The 14415-nt window shown below is 47.1% G+C and overlaps 1 protein-coding gene across 4 annotated transcripts in view; it reads left to right on the top strand.

The window, feature by feature from the left end:
- Positions 1–14415, top strand: part of PTPRC (protein tyrosine phosphatase receptor type C) — a 536505-nt gene that overhangs the window by 510391 nt on the left and 11699 nt on the right. For all 4 annotated transcript variants that reach the window (XM_069231438.1, XM_069231436.1, XM_069231437.1 and 1 more), the window contains one exon: positions 1188–1366. In XM_069231438.1, the coding sequence (XP_069087539.1) occupies positions 1188–1366 (179 nt within the window). The remainder of the gene's footprint in view (positions 1–1187; positions 1367–14415) is intronic.

Here is a 14415-nt window from a genome sequence, read left to right as displayed (position 1 = left end):
GTTCCTTGAGATGTAGCGTGGTGTGCGTTTTGTGTAGGAGGTTGAGAATAAGTCTGGCTGCCACGTTCTGGATGCTTTGTAGTCTTCTAGTGAGTTGCTTGATGATCTCACTGCAGATGGTATACCCATAGTCCAACTTACTGGTAATTAGGGCATGAGTTTCAGTTTTTCTAGTGTTGTTTGGGTGCCATTTGAAGATCTTCCTTAGAGTCTTCAGGGTTTGGAAGCAGGATACAGTGACGGTATTGAGTTTTACAGTCATGTCCAATTTGCTGTTGATTATTATTCTGAGGTTCCTGGTATGGTTTCTGGGTGTAGTCATTCTGATTTATTAACCTACATGTCTCTAGGGCTATGGTTTGATTCTCAGACTCTGAAAGTACAATACCTTTCTCAGTTCTTGTGTAGTTGCCTGTGACAGCAGGTTCTAAGATCCTACATGTTCCTTAGGTTTTTAAGGACATTTACAAAATCTGTTTCATCACTATAAACCTGATGCACACTGAATACTGCTAATGTTTTGCCACTAAAATTGCCACTTTCATTTTATCTGTAGTGGGGTTTATACTCAGGATTGACTTCTCTAAACATAGTCAAGCTTCTCTTGAAAGATACTTTTATTGAAATAGTTTACAAAGTAAACTATGCCTGTTACAAATTTGCTTGCGAGTGTTCACAATATAAATCTCAGACATAGAATCTGGTTATGAAATTGGTGGTAATGTGTCATCTTTGAGGCTTTAACCTACCAAATAAATCTTCCATCAATGAGATTATTGCGTGCTGTAGCCTGTCCTTAATAACTCCATCAGTGGTATTGTTATAGATTGTAGATTTAACACATCTGCTATTAATTGGCAAATTTAAATCACTGCAAATCCCTAAAACAGGCTCGCAAACCTCTCCTCTCATCAATCAAATTATGTTCTCTTGAAATTAGCTAAAGGGGGCATTTCCCTGTAGTCTATAGCACCAGTAAGGCATCAAATAGCTTAGTATTCATCCAGTATTTAGTTGTTGCATTAATGAGTAAGACATTTCCACACAGTGAAACTTGTAACAGAAGTACATTCCTGAAATACATTTTGATTACAAAGGTTTGCACTTCAAATATTTAAACACTATTTTCAGAAAAACTACTTATGGATTACCTTTTCAAAACTGTATTTTTTCATACTTTGTTCTAGAGGAAAGAATGCAGAAAAATTCACCACTACCAATATGAGAATTGGAATCCACAGGAACTTCCCAAAGATCCCGATGGGTTACTCACAATGATCCAGAATATCAAGCAGAAGTTTCCACACAACACCACACAGGAAGAAGGAAAGCTGGACAAGCACAGTCCCATTCTCATTCATTGCAGGTATGCTTACAACTTTCATTAGGGGTCAGTTGTGGTTTGTTACGGAATGGTTTAGTTTTCCTACAATGTTTTTTGAATTACTGTTTTCAGGAAGTCATTCTATTACGATGGGCACCAGAATATTCTATTCAGAATATTTTCTTACATAAATATTGTGCCCTACACATGGTTAATAAACATATCTCCCCTCCAAGGTAATAATAGAAAGTATACAATATTTATGTTAGATGATATATCTGATTATGATATCTAGCTTTCATGCTCTTTCCTTGTACTTCTAAATTGGCTTGCCCATTTTGAATTCCTTCTAGCTTAAGCATTCCTATTCGCTAAGACTCAACTTGTGCTTTTTGGCATTGTTGCGAATATGTATGGCGGCTCCCACTGTTACAGCATAGTCACTTAACAATTTTTGATCACCAGCCATACAAGATGTGATGGAAATAATGCTTGCAAGTAGTCTAAACCACTGGTAATCACTCTAGACACCATACCAACCCATTTTTTTCACCAACTTTGTTACTCTAGACACATAGGGGGTCATTCCTACCCTGGCGGTCATGGACCGCCAGGGCAGGGGACGGAGGAAGCACCGCCAACAGGCTGGCGGTGCTTCAGGGGCCATTCTGACCGCGGCGGTAAAGCCGCAGTCAGAAAAGGGAAACCGGCGGTTTCCCGCCGGTTTTCCCCTGCCCCAGGGAATCCTCCACGGCGGCGCTGCAAGCAGCGCCACCATGGGGATTCCGACCCCCTTCCCGCCATCCTGTTTCTGGCAGTTTTCACCGCCAGAAACAGGATGGCGGGAACGGGTGTTGTGGGGCCCCTGGGGGCCCCTGCACTGCCCATGCCACTGGCATGGGCAGTGCAGGGGCCCCCTAACAGGGCCCCATAAAGATTTTCAGTGTCTGCAAAGCAGACACTGAAAATTGCGACGGGTGCCACTGCACCCGTCGCACCCCTTCGACTCCGCCGGCTAATTCGGAGCTGGCATCCTCGTAGAAGGGGGTTTCCCGCTGGGCCGGCGGGCGGCCTTCTGGCGGTCGCCCGCCGGCCCAGCGGGAAAGCCAGAATGGCCGCCGCGGTCTTTTGACCGCAGTGCGGTCATTCGGCGGTTCCCGCTTGGCGGGCGGCGACCGCCGCCCGCCAATGTAGGAATGACCCCCATAGTACTTACACAAATAAGTACTGATCCTGGCTTTTCATGGGCCAGTCCGTCTTGTACAGCTAGGTGAGAACATCCTCCACTCTCCCATCAGTAAACAACACAAGCAACACTAGAATAGTTCCAGCCTCATTAGGCCTCACCAGTAAGATACAGCTTGGATTTTGTGGCAAAGCAAGCATCTTCCTGTTTATCATCTGACCTATAAAATTCCCTTGGTGGATAGCAGCTGGCCTCATTCTCTATGCATGTGATGACTCAAATAACCAAATTCCTATGACAGGGTATGCCTGGATACTGACAAACACAATATTATACCTGTCACCCCTGAGATAAAGTCAGGGGTGACCTTTATTTTTGTTTAATTATATTGTTTTTAATCCTGTCCCTAGTAAAAAAAGAATAAAGATTAGGGTCTGACCAGGCAACAGTTTTAGCCTCATCACTCTTCAAACACTCTGCACAGCGCTACCCTTTCACTCTCCTAGCGTAGTTCAAAACATCCAAGAGCTCCTCTTGTTTCTGGAGGTGTAGCCACGCCATAACTGACATTGTGGTGTGAGGATAAACCCTACTATGAAGCATGCCACCTGAGGGTGATGAAGGTTCTCATCATTAAGGAAGTCCTTTCCTTTGGTAGTACCTGTCAGAATTTTGATTGTGAGTGAATCCTTTAATCTTTGATTATAATTTTTAGACCCCGGTGTATTGCTGTGTTTCTTAGTACTTGTGCCGGAGTTTGTACCCGCTGGTCCTTAAATACTGCCTGGCCTTTTTATTTGTTGTTGATATGCCTTGTAAACGTTCTGCAATGTGGACTGTGGAACATTAGACCCCATATCAAACAATGCCAATAAATGGGTCTAAGGAATGTTGTCTTCCAGTAGAGGTCACTGTTTATCTTCACTAGTTAATTAGGAACACATCTGCACGGAACATGATTTATGTATATGCTGTCCCCTCAATTGAACTCTTGTCATTTCATCTGGCAGTTCAGTGGAGCCCTGCAGGAGGAACGCTATGTGCAGGTATTAATAAGTGGTGCTTGGACCCTTTTACAATGTAGGTTGATGGGGAGATTTTGATTGGTAATCCCACCTTATCTGCCTTCACCAACCAACCTGTAAACTTTCTGACATCTTGGCATGCACACATTACTGTAACGAAGTCCCATAATTATTCTTCCCATGTCATGAAAATACTTTAATGATCAGAGGTAATGACCGGTGTTTATGATGGACTAATGCCAGATCCGAGAAATTATGGATTCTGAATAATTTGCTATATTGGAATCTTGTAGTACTAGCACCAGGGCCAAAAAAGGAGGTGAGCATTTGTTCTATTTCTCAAAGGCTGTGCATATAGCTATGAAGTGTTGTAAAAATGGTTTGATGAAAAAGGCCCAGTGCATTCTCTGAGGGTGTATAATTAAATATGTGTTTACTTTACAGTGCTGTAACAGTATACCTTTGATTTACCTACTGATGCTCCAATTAAAAGTTGTTTGTGTTTTCCGATGGGCCTAGTAGTAGAAGTTGCTGGGTCCCTCAGTATTATGAGTAGTATGCTAAGCCAGAGGATCCAATAGTTTCCACTGGGGGCTCCTAAAAAACTGAAGTCTTCTAGCATACTGTGGCCAATAAGGAAAAATAACCAGGCGAAATAGAAGTAAACGAAACCTCATTAGTTATTCCCCTTTTTTGAGGACCATAGGGCCCAATTACTAATGGTGCATTGTTTGCTTCTAGGAGTTACCACATCTGCTCTTAAAGCTAACTCTGGTGCTCAGAATTACTACTCATATTACCAGGGACCTTATAATGAGGCTCCTAGTCAGTATTGTTGCTCTGACGCTTCTTATAAGCTAAGACCAAACTGAATATTAGCATTGGCATGACTGTGATGAACTCTGGCATATTGATATTGCTCCTAAGTTAACATTGTCAATATTGACAACAATTGAAGAGGACTGTACAATACTATTTAGTTGTCAGAAGTTCAGAAAAAACAGGATTCAACATTTAAAAAAATAGTATTTCTTTTGCTATATACTTTTACATAATTCGCAAAGTTTTCCTCTGTAACAGATATTTGCCCAACAGTCTTCCACAGAAGTATAAATTGTACATTTATTTTAAGCAAAACAAGTACAATAATTGTACTGCAGTTGCATAATAGGAACTTCTGTAAATAGTTCAACATGTTATTTTTGCAATGTTTTCTCGAGATTATTATTCTTGTAAGGAAATTTATTTTTTTGTCGGTTCACCTTACATATTTGGACTGATGCTGCTAGGTTTTCAACACTGAGAGTGCATTGAGGCCTGCTAACTGTTAGAAATGGGGTCTTTGGTTGACAGTCAGGTTACCCCCTGTTCAAGCAAGGACCCTCACTCTAGTAAGGATAAAAGAGAATCACCCTCAGCTAACCCCTGCTTACCCCCTTGGTAGCTTGGCAGAGCAGTAGGCTTAACCTCAGAGTGCTGGGCGTAAAGTATTTGTACCAACACACACAGTAACTTAATGAAAACACTACAAAATGACACAACACCAGTTTAGAAAAATAGGAAATATTTATCTAGACAAAACAAGACCAAAACGACAAAAATCCAACATACACAAGTCAAGTTATGATTTTTAAAAGGTTTAAAATAAGAAGAGTCTTTAGGTAGTTGTAACAACACACTAGCGCTGCTAGCGTGAAAATGTACCTGGTTTGCGGCAAAAATAACCCCGCACGGGCGGTGTGCGTCGAAAATAACCCGGCACGGGTATATGCGTCGAAAACAGCTCGGCTCGGCTCGGCGTGTCGAAAAAGCCAGCCACGCGACGGTCCGAAGTCCCGCGGCGCTGGTTGCGATCTCTCAGCCTTCGTCAGCGATGCTGCGCGTCGTTTCTCCTGCTCCGGGCGTCGATTCTCCGGTCGCGTTTCCAGCGGCGTCGTTTCTCAGCTGCGGAGCCGGCGTCGCGTCGTTTTCTCAGCCGCGATCGGATTCGCGTCGATCTTTTCTCCGCACGGTGCGCGGTGCGTGTATTTTTGTCCTTAGGCTGCCAGCCTCTCCTTTCAGGGTCCCAGGAACTGGAAGGGCACCACAGAGCAGAGTAGGGGTCTCTCCAGAGACTCCAGGTGCTGGCAGGAAGAAGTCTTTGCTATCCCTGAGACTTCAATAACAGGAGGCAAGCTCTACATCAAGCCCTTGGAGATTTCTTCTTCAAGATGGAAGGCACACAAAGTCCAGTCTTTGCCCTCTTACTCTGGCAGAAGCAGCACTGCAGGAAAGCTCCACAAAGCACAGTCACAGGCAGGGCAGCACTTGTTCCTCAGCGATCAGCTCTTCTCCAGGCAGAGGTTCCTCTTGATTCCAGAAGTGTTTCTAAAGTTTGTAAGTTTGGGTGCCCTTCTTATACCCATTTTAGTCTTTGAAGTCACCTTTCTTCAAAGGGGACTCACACCTTCGTGTGAAATCCTGCCTTGCCCAGGCAAGGCCTCAGACACACACCAGGGGGCTGGAGACAGCATTGTCAGAGGCAGGCACAGCCCTTTCAGATGAGAGTGACCACTCCACCCCTCCCTCCTAGCAGAGATGGCTAATCAGGAAATGCAGATCACACCCCAGCTCCCTTTGTGTCACTGTCTGGTGTGAGGTGAAAAACAACCCAACTGTCAAACTGACCCAGACAGGGAATCCACAAACAAGGCAGAGTCACAGAATGGTTTAAGCAAGAAAATGCTCACTTTCTAAAAGTGGCATTTTCAAACGCACAATCTCAAAATCAACTTTACTAAAAGATGTATTTTTAAATTGTGAGTTCAGGGATCCCAAACTCCACATGTCCATCTACTCTCTAGGGGAATCTACACTTTAATCATATTTAAAGGTAGCCCCCATATTATCCTATGAGAGAGAGACAGACCTTGCAACAGTGAAAACGAAATTGGCAGTATTTCACTGTCAGGACATATAAACCACATTACTATATGTCCTACCTTATCCATACACTGCACCCTGCCCTTGGGGCTACCTAGGGCCTACCTTAGGGGTGCCTTACATGTAAGGAAAGGGAAGGTTTAGGCCTGGCAAGTGGGTACACTTGCCAAGTCGAATTTACAGTGTAAAAATACACATACAGACACTGCAGTGGCAGGTCTGAGACATGATTACAGAGCTACTTATGTGGGTGGCACAACCAGTGCTGCAGGCCCACTAGTAGCATTTGATTTACAGGCCCTGGCACCTCTAGTGCACCTTACTAGGGACTTACTAGTAAATCAAATATGCCAATCATGGATAAACCACTTACATACAATTTAAACAGGAGAGCATATGCACTTTAGCACTGGTTAGCAGTGGTAAAGTGCTCAGAGTTGAAAAGCCAACAGCAACATGTCAGAAAAATATAGGAGGCAGGAGGCAAAAAAGTCTGGGGATGACCCTGCATAAGCAAAAGTCCAACACGACCCCCTACCAGCCTAAAGCCAGGGGAGAACAATCAATACCTTGATGTACTTCCCTGATTGGGGCGATAGAACAGGGACCCAGGCCCACAACAGCAGGGGCATGTTCCAGTTCTACGCTTTCCTGACTCCAGTTGGATCCCTCTGTCCATACTCTCAGGGCCCACTAAGCTAACCCATGGGGAACCCTTCTCCACATCTACAGACACCATCTGTGCAACACCTAACTTTACTTTGCTCACAGATGTATTGCAATGGGCAGATAGTACCACCAGGGCCAACACAGTGGTGTTGCCCACTCCACCCCCGGGGTGTGACTCTCGTCCTCCCCCCCCCAGGGGCAACTCTGTCCACCAGGACAGCAAGCCACAGTGGCCCCAGACAACTGTCAGGGATGAGAGCCCGACCTCAGGCCTCTCTAACCACTGTGACTGTGGAGAGTGGGGGGTGGTAGCCCCAGGTGCCTGGCACCCTTTGACCACTCTCTCTTCCACCAGGTCAGGGATGACAACCTGACCCTGGCCCTCCCCTCTGGGGCTCTGTACCCTCCCTGCAGAAGCGGCACTCCCAGAGTCAAAAACTGTCAGGGTGCTTGTAGAAGCAGTCCTGCACAATTCTTCCCTCAGTGCAGGGATGTTAACCTGCAACTGAGCCTCCAACCTGGGGTCTGTACCTTCAGGTTGGACCAGGGCCAGGGGTGAGGCTTCCCTCCCCCTGCCCTCTCTTCTGGGGTCCTGAACCACCCAACTAGGAGTGACCCCCCCAGAAGACAACATGGTAGGGGCACTGTTAGCAGTAGCCCCTTCCTCCAGGTCAGGGGGGACACCCTTAACCTGGCCTCCCAATCCAGGGTCTGTACCCACAGACTGGATCACTGCCTGGCAAACCAGGACTTCCTGGGGGGCATACCTACCCCCTACCAGGTCAGAGTTTACCCCCTGAACCTGGTCATCCAACCCAGGGTCACCACCCTGCGGTTGAACCACTGCCTGGCACACCAGGACTTCCTTGGGAGCACACTTACCCCCCATCAGGTCAGAGTTTACCCCCTGAACCTGATCATTCAACCCAGAATCACCACCCTGCGGTTGAACCATTGCCTGGCACACCAGGACTTCCAGGGGGGCACACTTACCCCCCTCAAGGGACACACTGTCCCGAAGGGCCACACAAGAGTCTGGCTGGCGCAGGTCTCCTGACCTCTGCCCATCTGACAGAGTCTGGATTCCCCCCAACCCAGAAATGGTCTCACCAAGGTCATTCATGGGGGGCTCTGCTCTCAGAGCTGACCCCTGACCCTCCAGGTTCTCCACTGGGGTCCGCAACCCCCTCTCAACCCTCTGTCTGGACTTCTGCACCCCCTCACTAGGAGTGGTACTGCCAGACACCAGAACTGGTGGGACGCTGGCTACAGCGGCCCCCCCAAGTTCTCCTGACACTGTGGGGTCTCCCTCAACAGATGGCCCTATGGTACAGGCTAGGCTCCCCTCCTGGTGTTCCCGCAGGGAACCCTCCAGGACCTGGGACCGGATCTCGGGCACCTTGGGCCTCAACCCATCCCCATTCCCTCTCCTCTGAGACTGGACATGGGGTCCCTCACCCATCCCACTACACTGGGACCTACCTGGGACACTACAATCCTTCCCTACCTCACCTGGTTGGGAACTACCTAGACCACTCCTCTCAGGAGCACCCCCAAATGCCTCTTCAGACTCTCTGGTACTCACCCAGAAGTCTGCCTCCATTGTAAGCTCCCTGGGGTCAGAGAACTCACACTCCGCCTGGTGTTGGCATAGCTCTGGAAAATAAGGACTAGACATATGCTCTCCAGCAATTACATCACTCAGCCCCTCACATGAATTAACCAAAGTACCCTTCACCCAACCATCCAGTGACTCTGCTTTGAAAAAGCACCCCACATCACCCTCCTGAGACTGGTGAGACAGTACCTGACTGTCCCTGATACTCAACCCATACTCTTCTGGGATGTTTTCACACTCCATAACCAGGACTTCTACCTGGGGGGAACCCCTCTCCCTGTCACTCTCACCTAGAGTCAGTAGAGTGTCCCTCCCACCAGTAGGAATATGACTCCCCATGCCAGTTCCCCAATCCACCTCAGAGACCCTGTGCATCACTGGAGCTACCTCATACCCCTGAACCTCCTGGCGTGTGTTAACTCCCTCCTTCAAGTAGGGCACCACCTCTCTGGGCATGTGCACTTCTGCAGCATCACTGGATATACAATTGTTGCTGCCACCATTCCAGCTGGACTCAGCCCTCATGACTTCCAGCTCTTTCAATTTAAGCTCGTAAGCATAAATCATTTTTTTAATCTCTAAGTTCCTCCTCCTTTCTTCCAGGACTAAGGCTCTCTTCTCCTCAGCCCTCTTAAGCTCTGCATCTAGCTCTTCCAGACTCCGGATTCGAGCTAGGAGCCAATCATCTCTTTCTGTTCCCTCCTCAGGGCCACTGCCCTCCTCTTTGGAGTAGTCCTCCTCCTCAGAGTAGTTATCCTCCTCAGACTCATTTGGTGGTGTTGCCTGACAACGTTTCAATTCATACTGAAACAGGGCTGACTCAAGATCCTCCCTTCTGGATTTCTTGTTCACAGCCAGTCCCCTTTCCATGCAGAATGCTTTAAGCTGCCACTTTTTATACATAAATAGGTGCCAGAAATTGACTTCCATTCTGCAAAGGCTTCACAACCAAAAACCAAAGTCCAAAAATATTAGCAATACTTCCAGGAGGACATCAGAGAACAAAAAGCAGAATCACAAGACAAGTAGTATGTGGTCACGTAGTGGTCTGAGATCAAAACAGTAGTGTACACTTAATTACTGTATGTCAAGTACAAATACAAGTCCAAATCCCGACCGCTGGTCACCAATGTTAGAAATGGGGTCTTTGGTTGACAGTCAGGTTACCCCCTGTTCAAGCAAGGACCCTCACTCTAGTTAGGATAAAAGAGAATCACCCTCAGCTAACCCCTGCTTACCCCCTTGGTAGCTTGGCAGAGCAGTAGGCTTAACCTCAGAGTGCTGGGCGTAAAGTATTTGTACCAACACACACAGTAACTTAATGAAAACACTACAAAATGACACAACACCAGTTTAGAAAAATAGGAAATATTTATCTAGACAAAACAAGACCAAAACGACAAAAATCCAACATACACAAGTCAAGTTATGATTTTTAAAAGGTTTAAAATAAGAAGAGTCTTTAGGTAGTTGTAACAACACACTAGCGCTGCTAGCGTGAAAATGTACCTGGTTTGCGGCAAAAATAACCCCGCACGGGCGGTGTGCGTCGAAAATAACCCGGCACGGGTATATGCGTCGAAAACAGCTCGGCTCGGCTCGGCGCGTCGAAAAAGCCAGCCACGCGACGGTCCGAAGTCCCGCGGCGCTGGTTGCGATCTCTCAGCCTTCGTCAGCGATGCTGCGCGTCGTTTCTCCTGCTCCGGGCGTCGATTCTCCGGTCGCGTTTCCAGCGGCGTCGTTTCTCAGCTGCGGAGCCGGCGTCGCGTCGTTTTCTCAGCCGCGATCGGATTCGCGTCGATCTTTTCTCCGCACGGTGCGCGGTGCGTGTATTTTTGTCCTTAGGCTGCCAGCCTCTCCTTTCAGGGTCCCAGGAACTGGAAGGGCACCACAGAGCAGAGTAGGGGTCTCTCCAGAGACTCCAGGTGCTGGCAGGAAGAAGTCTTTGCTATCCCTGAGACTTCAATAACAGGAGGCAAGCTCTACATCAAGCCCTTGGAGATTTCTTCTTCAAGATGGAAGGCACACAAAGTCCAGTCTTTGCCCTCTTACTCTGGCAGAAGCAGCACTGCAGGAAAGCTCCACAAAGCACAGTCACAGGCAGGGCAGCACTTGTTCCTCAGCGATCAGCTCTTCTCCAGGCAGAGGTTCCTCTTGATTCCAGAAGTGTTTCTAAAGTTTGTAAGTTTGGGTGCCCTTCTTATACCCATTTTAGTCTTTGAAGTCACCTTTCTTCAAAGGGGACTCACACCTTCGTGTGAAATCCTGCCTTGCCCAGGCAAGGCCTCAGACACACACCAGGGGGCTGGAGACAGCATTGTCAGAGGCAGGCACAGCCCTTTCAGATGAGAGTGACCACTCCACCCCTCCCTCCTAGCAGAGATGGCTAATCAGGAAATGCAGATCACACCCCAGCTCCCTTTGTGTCACTGTCTGGTGTGAGGTGAAAAACAACCCAACTGTCAAACTGACCCAGACAGGGAATCCACAAACAAGGCAGAGTCACAGAATGGTTTAAGCAAGAAAATGCTCACTTTCTAAAAGTGGCATTTTCAAACGCACAATCTCAAAATCAACTTTACTAAAAGATGTATTTTTAAATTGTGAGTTCAGGGATCCCAAACTCCACATGTCCATCTACTCTCTAGGGGAATCTACACTTTAATCATATTTAAAGGTAGCCCCCATATTATCCTATGAGAGAGAGACAGACCTTGCAACAGTGAAAACGAAATTGGCAGTATTTCACTGTCAGGACATATAAACCACATTACTATATGTCCTACCTTATCCATACACTGCACCCTGCCCTTGGGGCTACCTAGGGCCTACCTTAGGGGTGCCTTACATGTAAGGAAAGGGAAGGTTTAGGCCTGGCAAGTGGGTACACTTGCCAAGTCGAATTTACAGTGTAAAAATACACATACAGACACTGCAGTGGCAGGTCTGAGACATGATTACAGAGCTACTTATGTGGGTGGCACAACCAGTGCTGCAGGCCCACTAGTAGCATTTGATTTACAGGCCCTGGCACCTCTAGTGCACCTTACTAGGGACTTACTAGTAAATCAAATATGCCAATCATGGATAAACCACTTACATACAATTTAAACAGGAGAGCATATGCACTTTAGCACTGGTTAGCAGTGGTAAAGTGCTCAGAGTTGAAAAGCCAACAGCAACATGTCAGAAAAATATAGGAGGCAGGAGGCAAAAAAGTCTGGGGATGACCCTGCATAAGCAAAAGTCCAACACTAACCATCTAACGGTATACAAACCTCATGTCGAATTTGACACACCCAATTGGCAAGGGCAACTTATTTATAAGTCCCTAGTATGTGGTAGCCAGGGTACTCAGGGTATGTAATACAGAGGGCCTGATTTAGAACTCGGCAGATGGGTTACTCCATCACAATTGCGTCCAATATTCTATCCGAACAAAATTCTAAATCCCACTATATTCCATGGGATTTAGATTTCAGCTGACAGAATATCCCTCACTCTTGTGATGGAGTAGACTGTCCTCTGAGTTATAAATCAGGCCCAGAGGGTCTACTGAAAACTGCAGCACTGGAAGGAAAATGTTTTCATTGCCAGTTCGACTTTGCCATTCAAACCAATGGCAAAGTTACCCTATCCCTTAACAATACATATGTCTCCTCTAAGGAAGGCCTATAGAGCCCTATGGTAGGGAGCTGTATTTTGTTAAGTAGGCCATATATTTTTGATATGTCTTAACAACAACACTTCCACATTGTTGTTTTGCTGGGGGTAAAGTTAGTAGCCCCGTTGGCTAACACAGCGTTACCGGCTGCCACCCCAACCCAGCTAATGTTTGAAAGGGACTACCTAACTGAGTCATGTAAGGTATCAAATTATTCATGGCATTAAATGTGACTTCATGGCCAAGTCAAAATTAATGTCAGTTTTAAAATTAAACAAATTTTAGAAAGTTCCTACTCTGTGCCTCTGCTAATCCAGTGGCCTCACAAAGGCACAGACACACAGACAGCTTTCTGCCTACCCGGGGTGACATGCAAATGTCTCCCAGACTCAGGAACAAATGCAGTGCTGCAGAAACAGGTTTTACCTCCTCTCCCAGGATGGCCAACCAAAGGGTTAGCCCAGAAGGCGAGCTTCAAGTTGCCTTTGATGGGCCGACAACCATAACACTCCTGAGCAGGATGCCTTTTGTTCCTGTAGACAGAATGGGGCAGGGCCAGAGAGAGGGAAATCACTCTCAAACCAGATTTACCGCAGGGTTCGCCCTCTGGTAGCCACACCTCTAAGGTGGGCTACCAAGTTCCAGATGACGAGGAAGGGTTGTGCTACCTTGAAACGGGCAGGAATGTGGCATCCAGGGATAGCCAAAAGTCACATATCATAGGAACCTCGTCACTAGGTAGGAGGGGACCCAGTCGCCTATTTTTTTGTGACCATGTGGTCAGCTCATGGGACTTTCCTCAGATAAGTATTGCACCCCAGGCACCCTGATCCTCAGATCACTCTGGAATCAGAGAGAAGGACCAACCACCCTTGGACCTGCACAAAGAAAAGCTGCAAAATTGGAAGGACTGTACCTGTTGCACTTCGGTCTGGTAAAATCTGGACTGTACCTATGGCTCTTCGCGTGCAGTGGTGGCTACTAGCAGGCAAAAGTGGTGGAGCAGTGTGAAGGACAGTAATAAAAAAAAGAAAATAATACTTCCCTGCCTCATTTGGCCTCGCCGCATTCGTGTTCCCTGACCTCAGCTCCGAATGCATAGAATCCCAAACGTCCCTGCGCCAATCCTTATGCTGCTCTCATGCTGATATTACTCAGCATGGGAGAAGTGCTGGCATTGGGCGGAGTGGGTAGGTTTTAGCTCCAATAGGCAGTGGGAGCCTGTGCCTGCTATTTTCCACTCACCAAACCTGAAGCTTTCTAAGTGTGCCTGTCGTTTTGGCCGTCATAAGACAGTTGTCCAAACCGACATGCGCACTTGCAGTTCCTTGTGCCCGGCACTCCTCCTGTTGCTGTCAAGAGATGGCCACACCCTTAAAACTCAGCTCCAATTCCATCACATAAAGTAAAATGGTAGTAAAGAAGCTTTATTAACTGCTTCATTATCATTTTATTTTACATATATTAATCTCCTGGCTCCAGCAGTCGGGTGATGCTCCTCCGGCATAATGGAGGAGCCGCCCTTGCTGGCTCAGGAAAAACTTGGTTCCAAGCCCCAACCTATGGCAGTGGCTCCAAGGATCAGTCATCTGATCTCCTGGAACCAGCTCCAGGGACACAAGATCTGAAGAAGCCCAAACCAACAAGTTGGTAGCCACCGCAGGATTTGTGCCGCTACCAAACCTCAGGCAGTCAAAAGGACAAATCCAAGATACCCAAAAGCTGATCCTAAGTCTTCCGGACCCAGGAGTGCTATCAAAATCCAGGTTTGTCATACCCAAGGAACAAAATCCCCCACCATAGGATTTTGTCCCAACTGTGGTGCTGACTGACCAGTAGCCCAGCATCGGCTGGCCCACTACTGCAACGTAAAGGGCTTTCAGGGACCCTGATCTCTGTGGCCAAGTTTGCCCCACTTCAACTGTGGACTGAGAAGCAACCACAAAGACACCCCAGTTTACCGCACCACAAGTGGAATATCCTTTGAGCGTCTTTTTGCCTGCATCC

The sequence above is a fragment of the Pleurodeles waltl genome, chromosome 4_2, assembly GCF_031143425.1.
Source record: "Pleurodeles waltl isolate 20211129_DDA chromosome 4_2, aPleWal1.hap1.20221129, whole genome shotgun sequence".
In the NCBI taxonomy this organism is placed as follows: domain Eukaryota; kingdom Metazoa; phylum Chordata; class Amphibia; order Caudata; family Salamandridae; genus Pleurodeles; species Pleurodeles waltl.
This window is presented reverse-complemented; position numbering and strand designations above follow the sequence as displayed.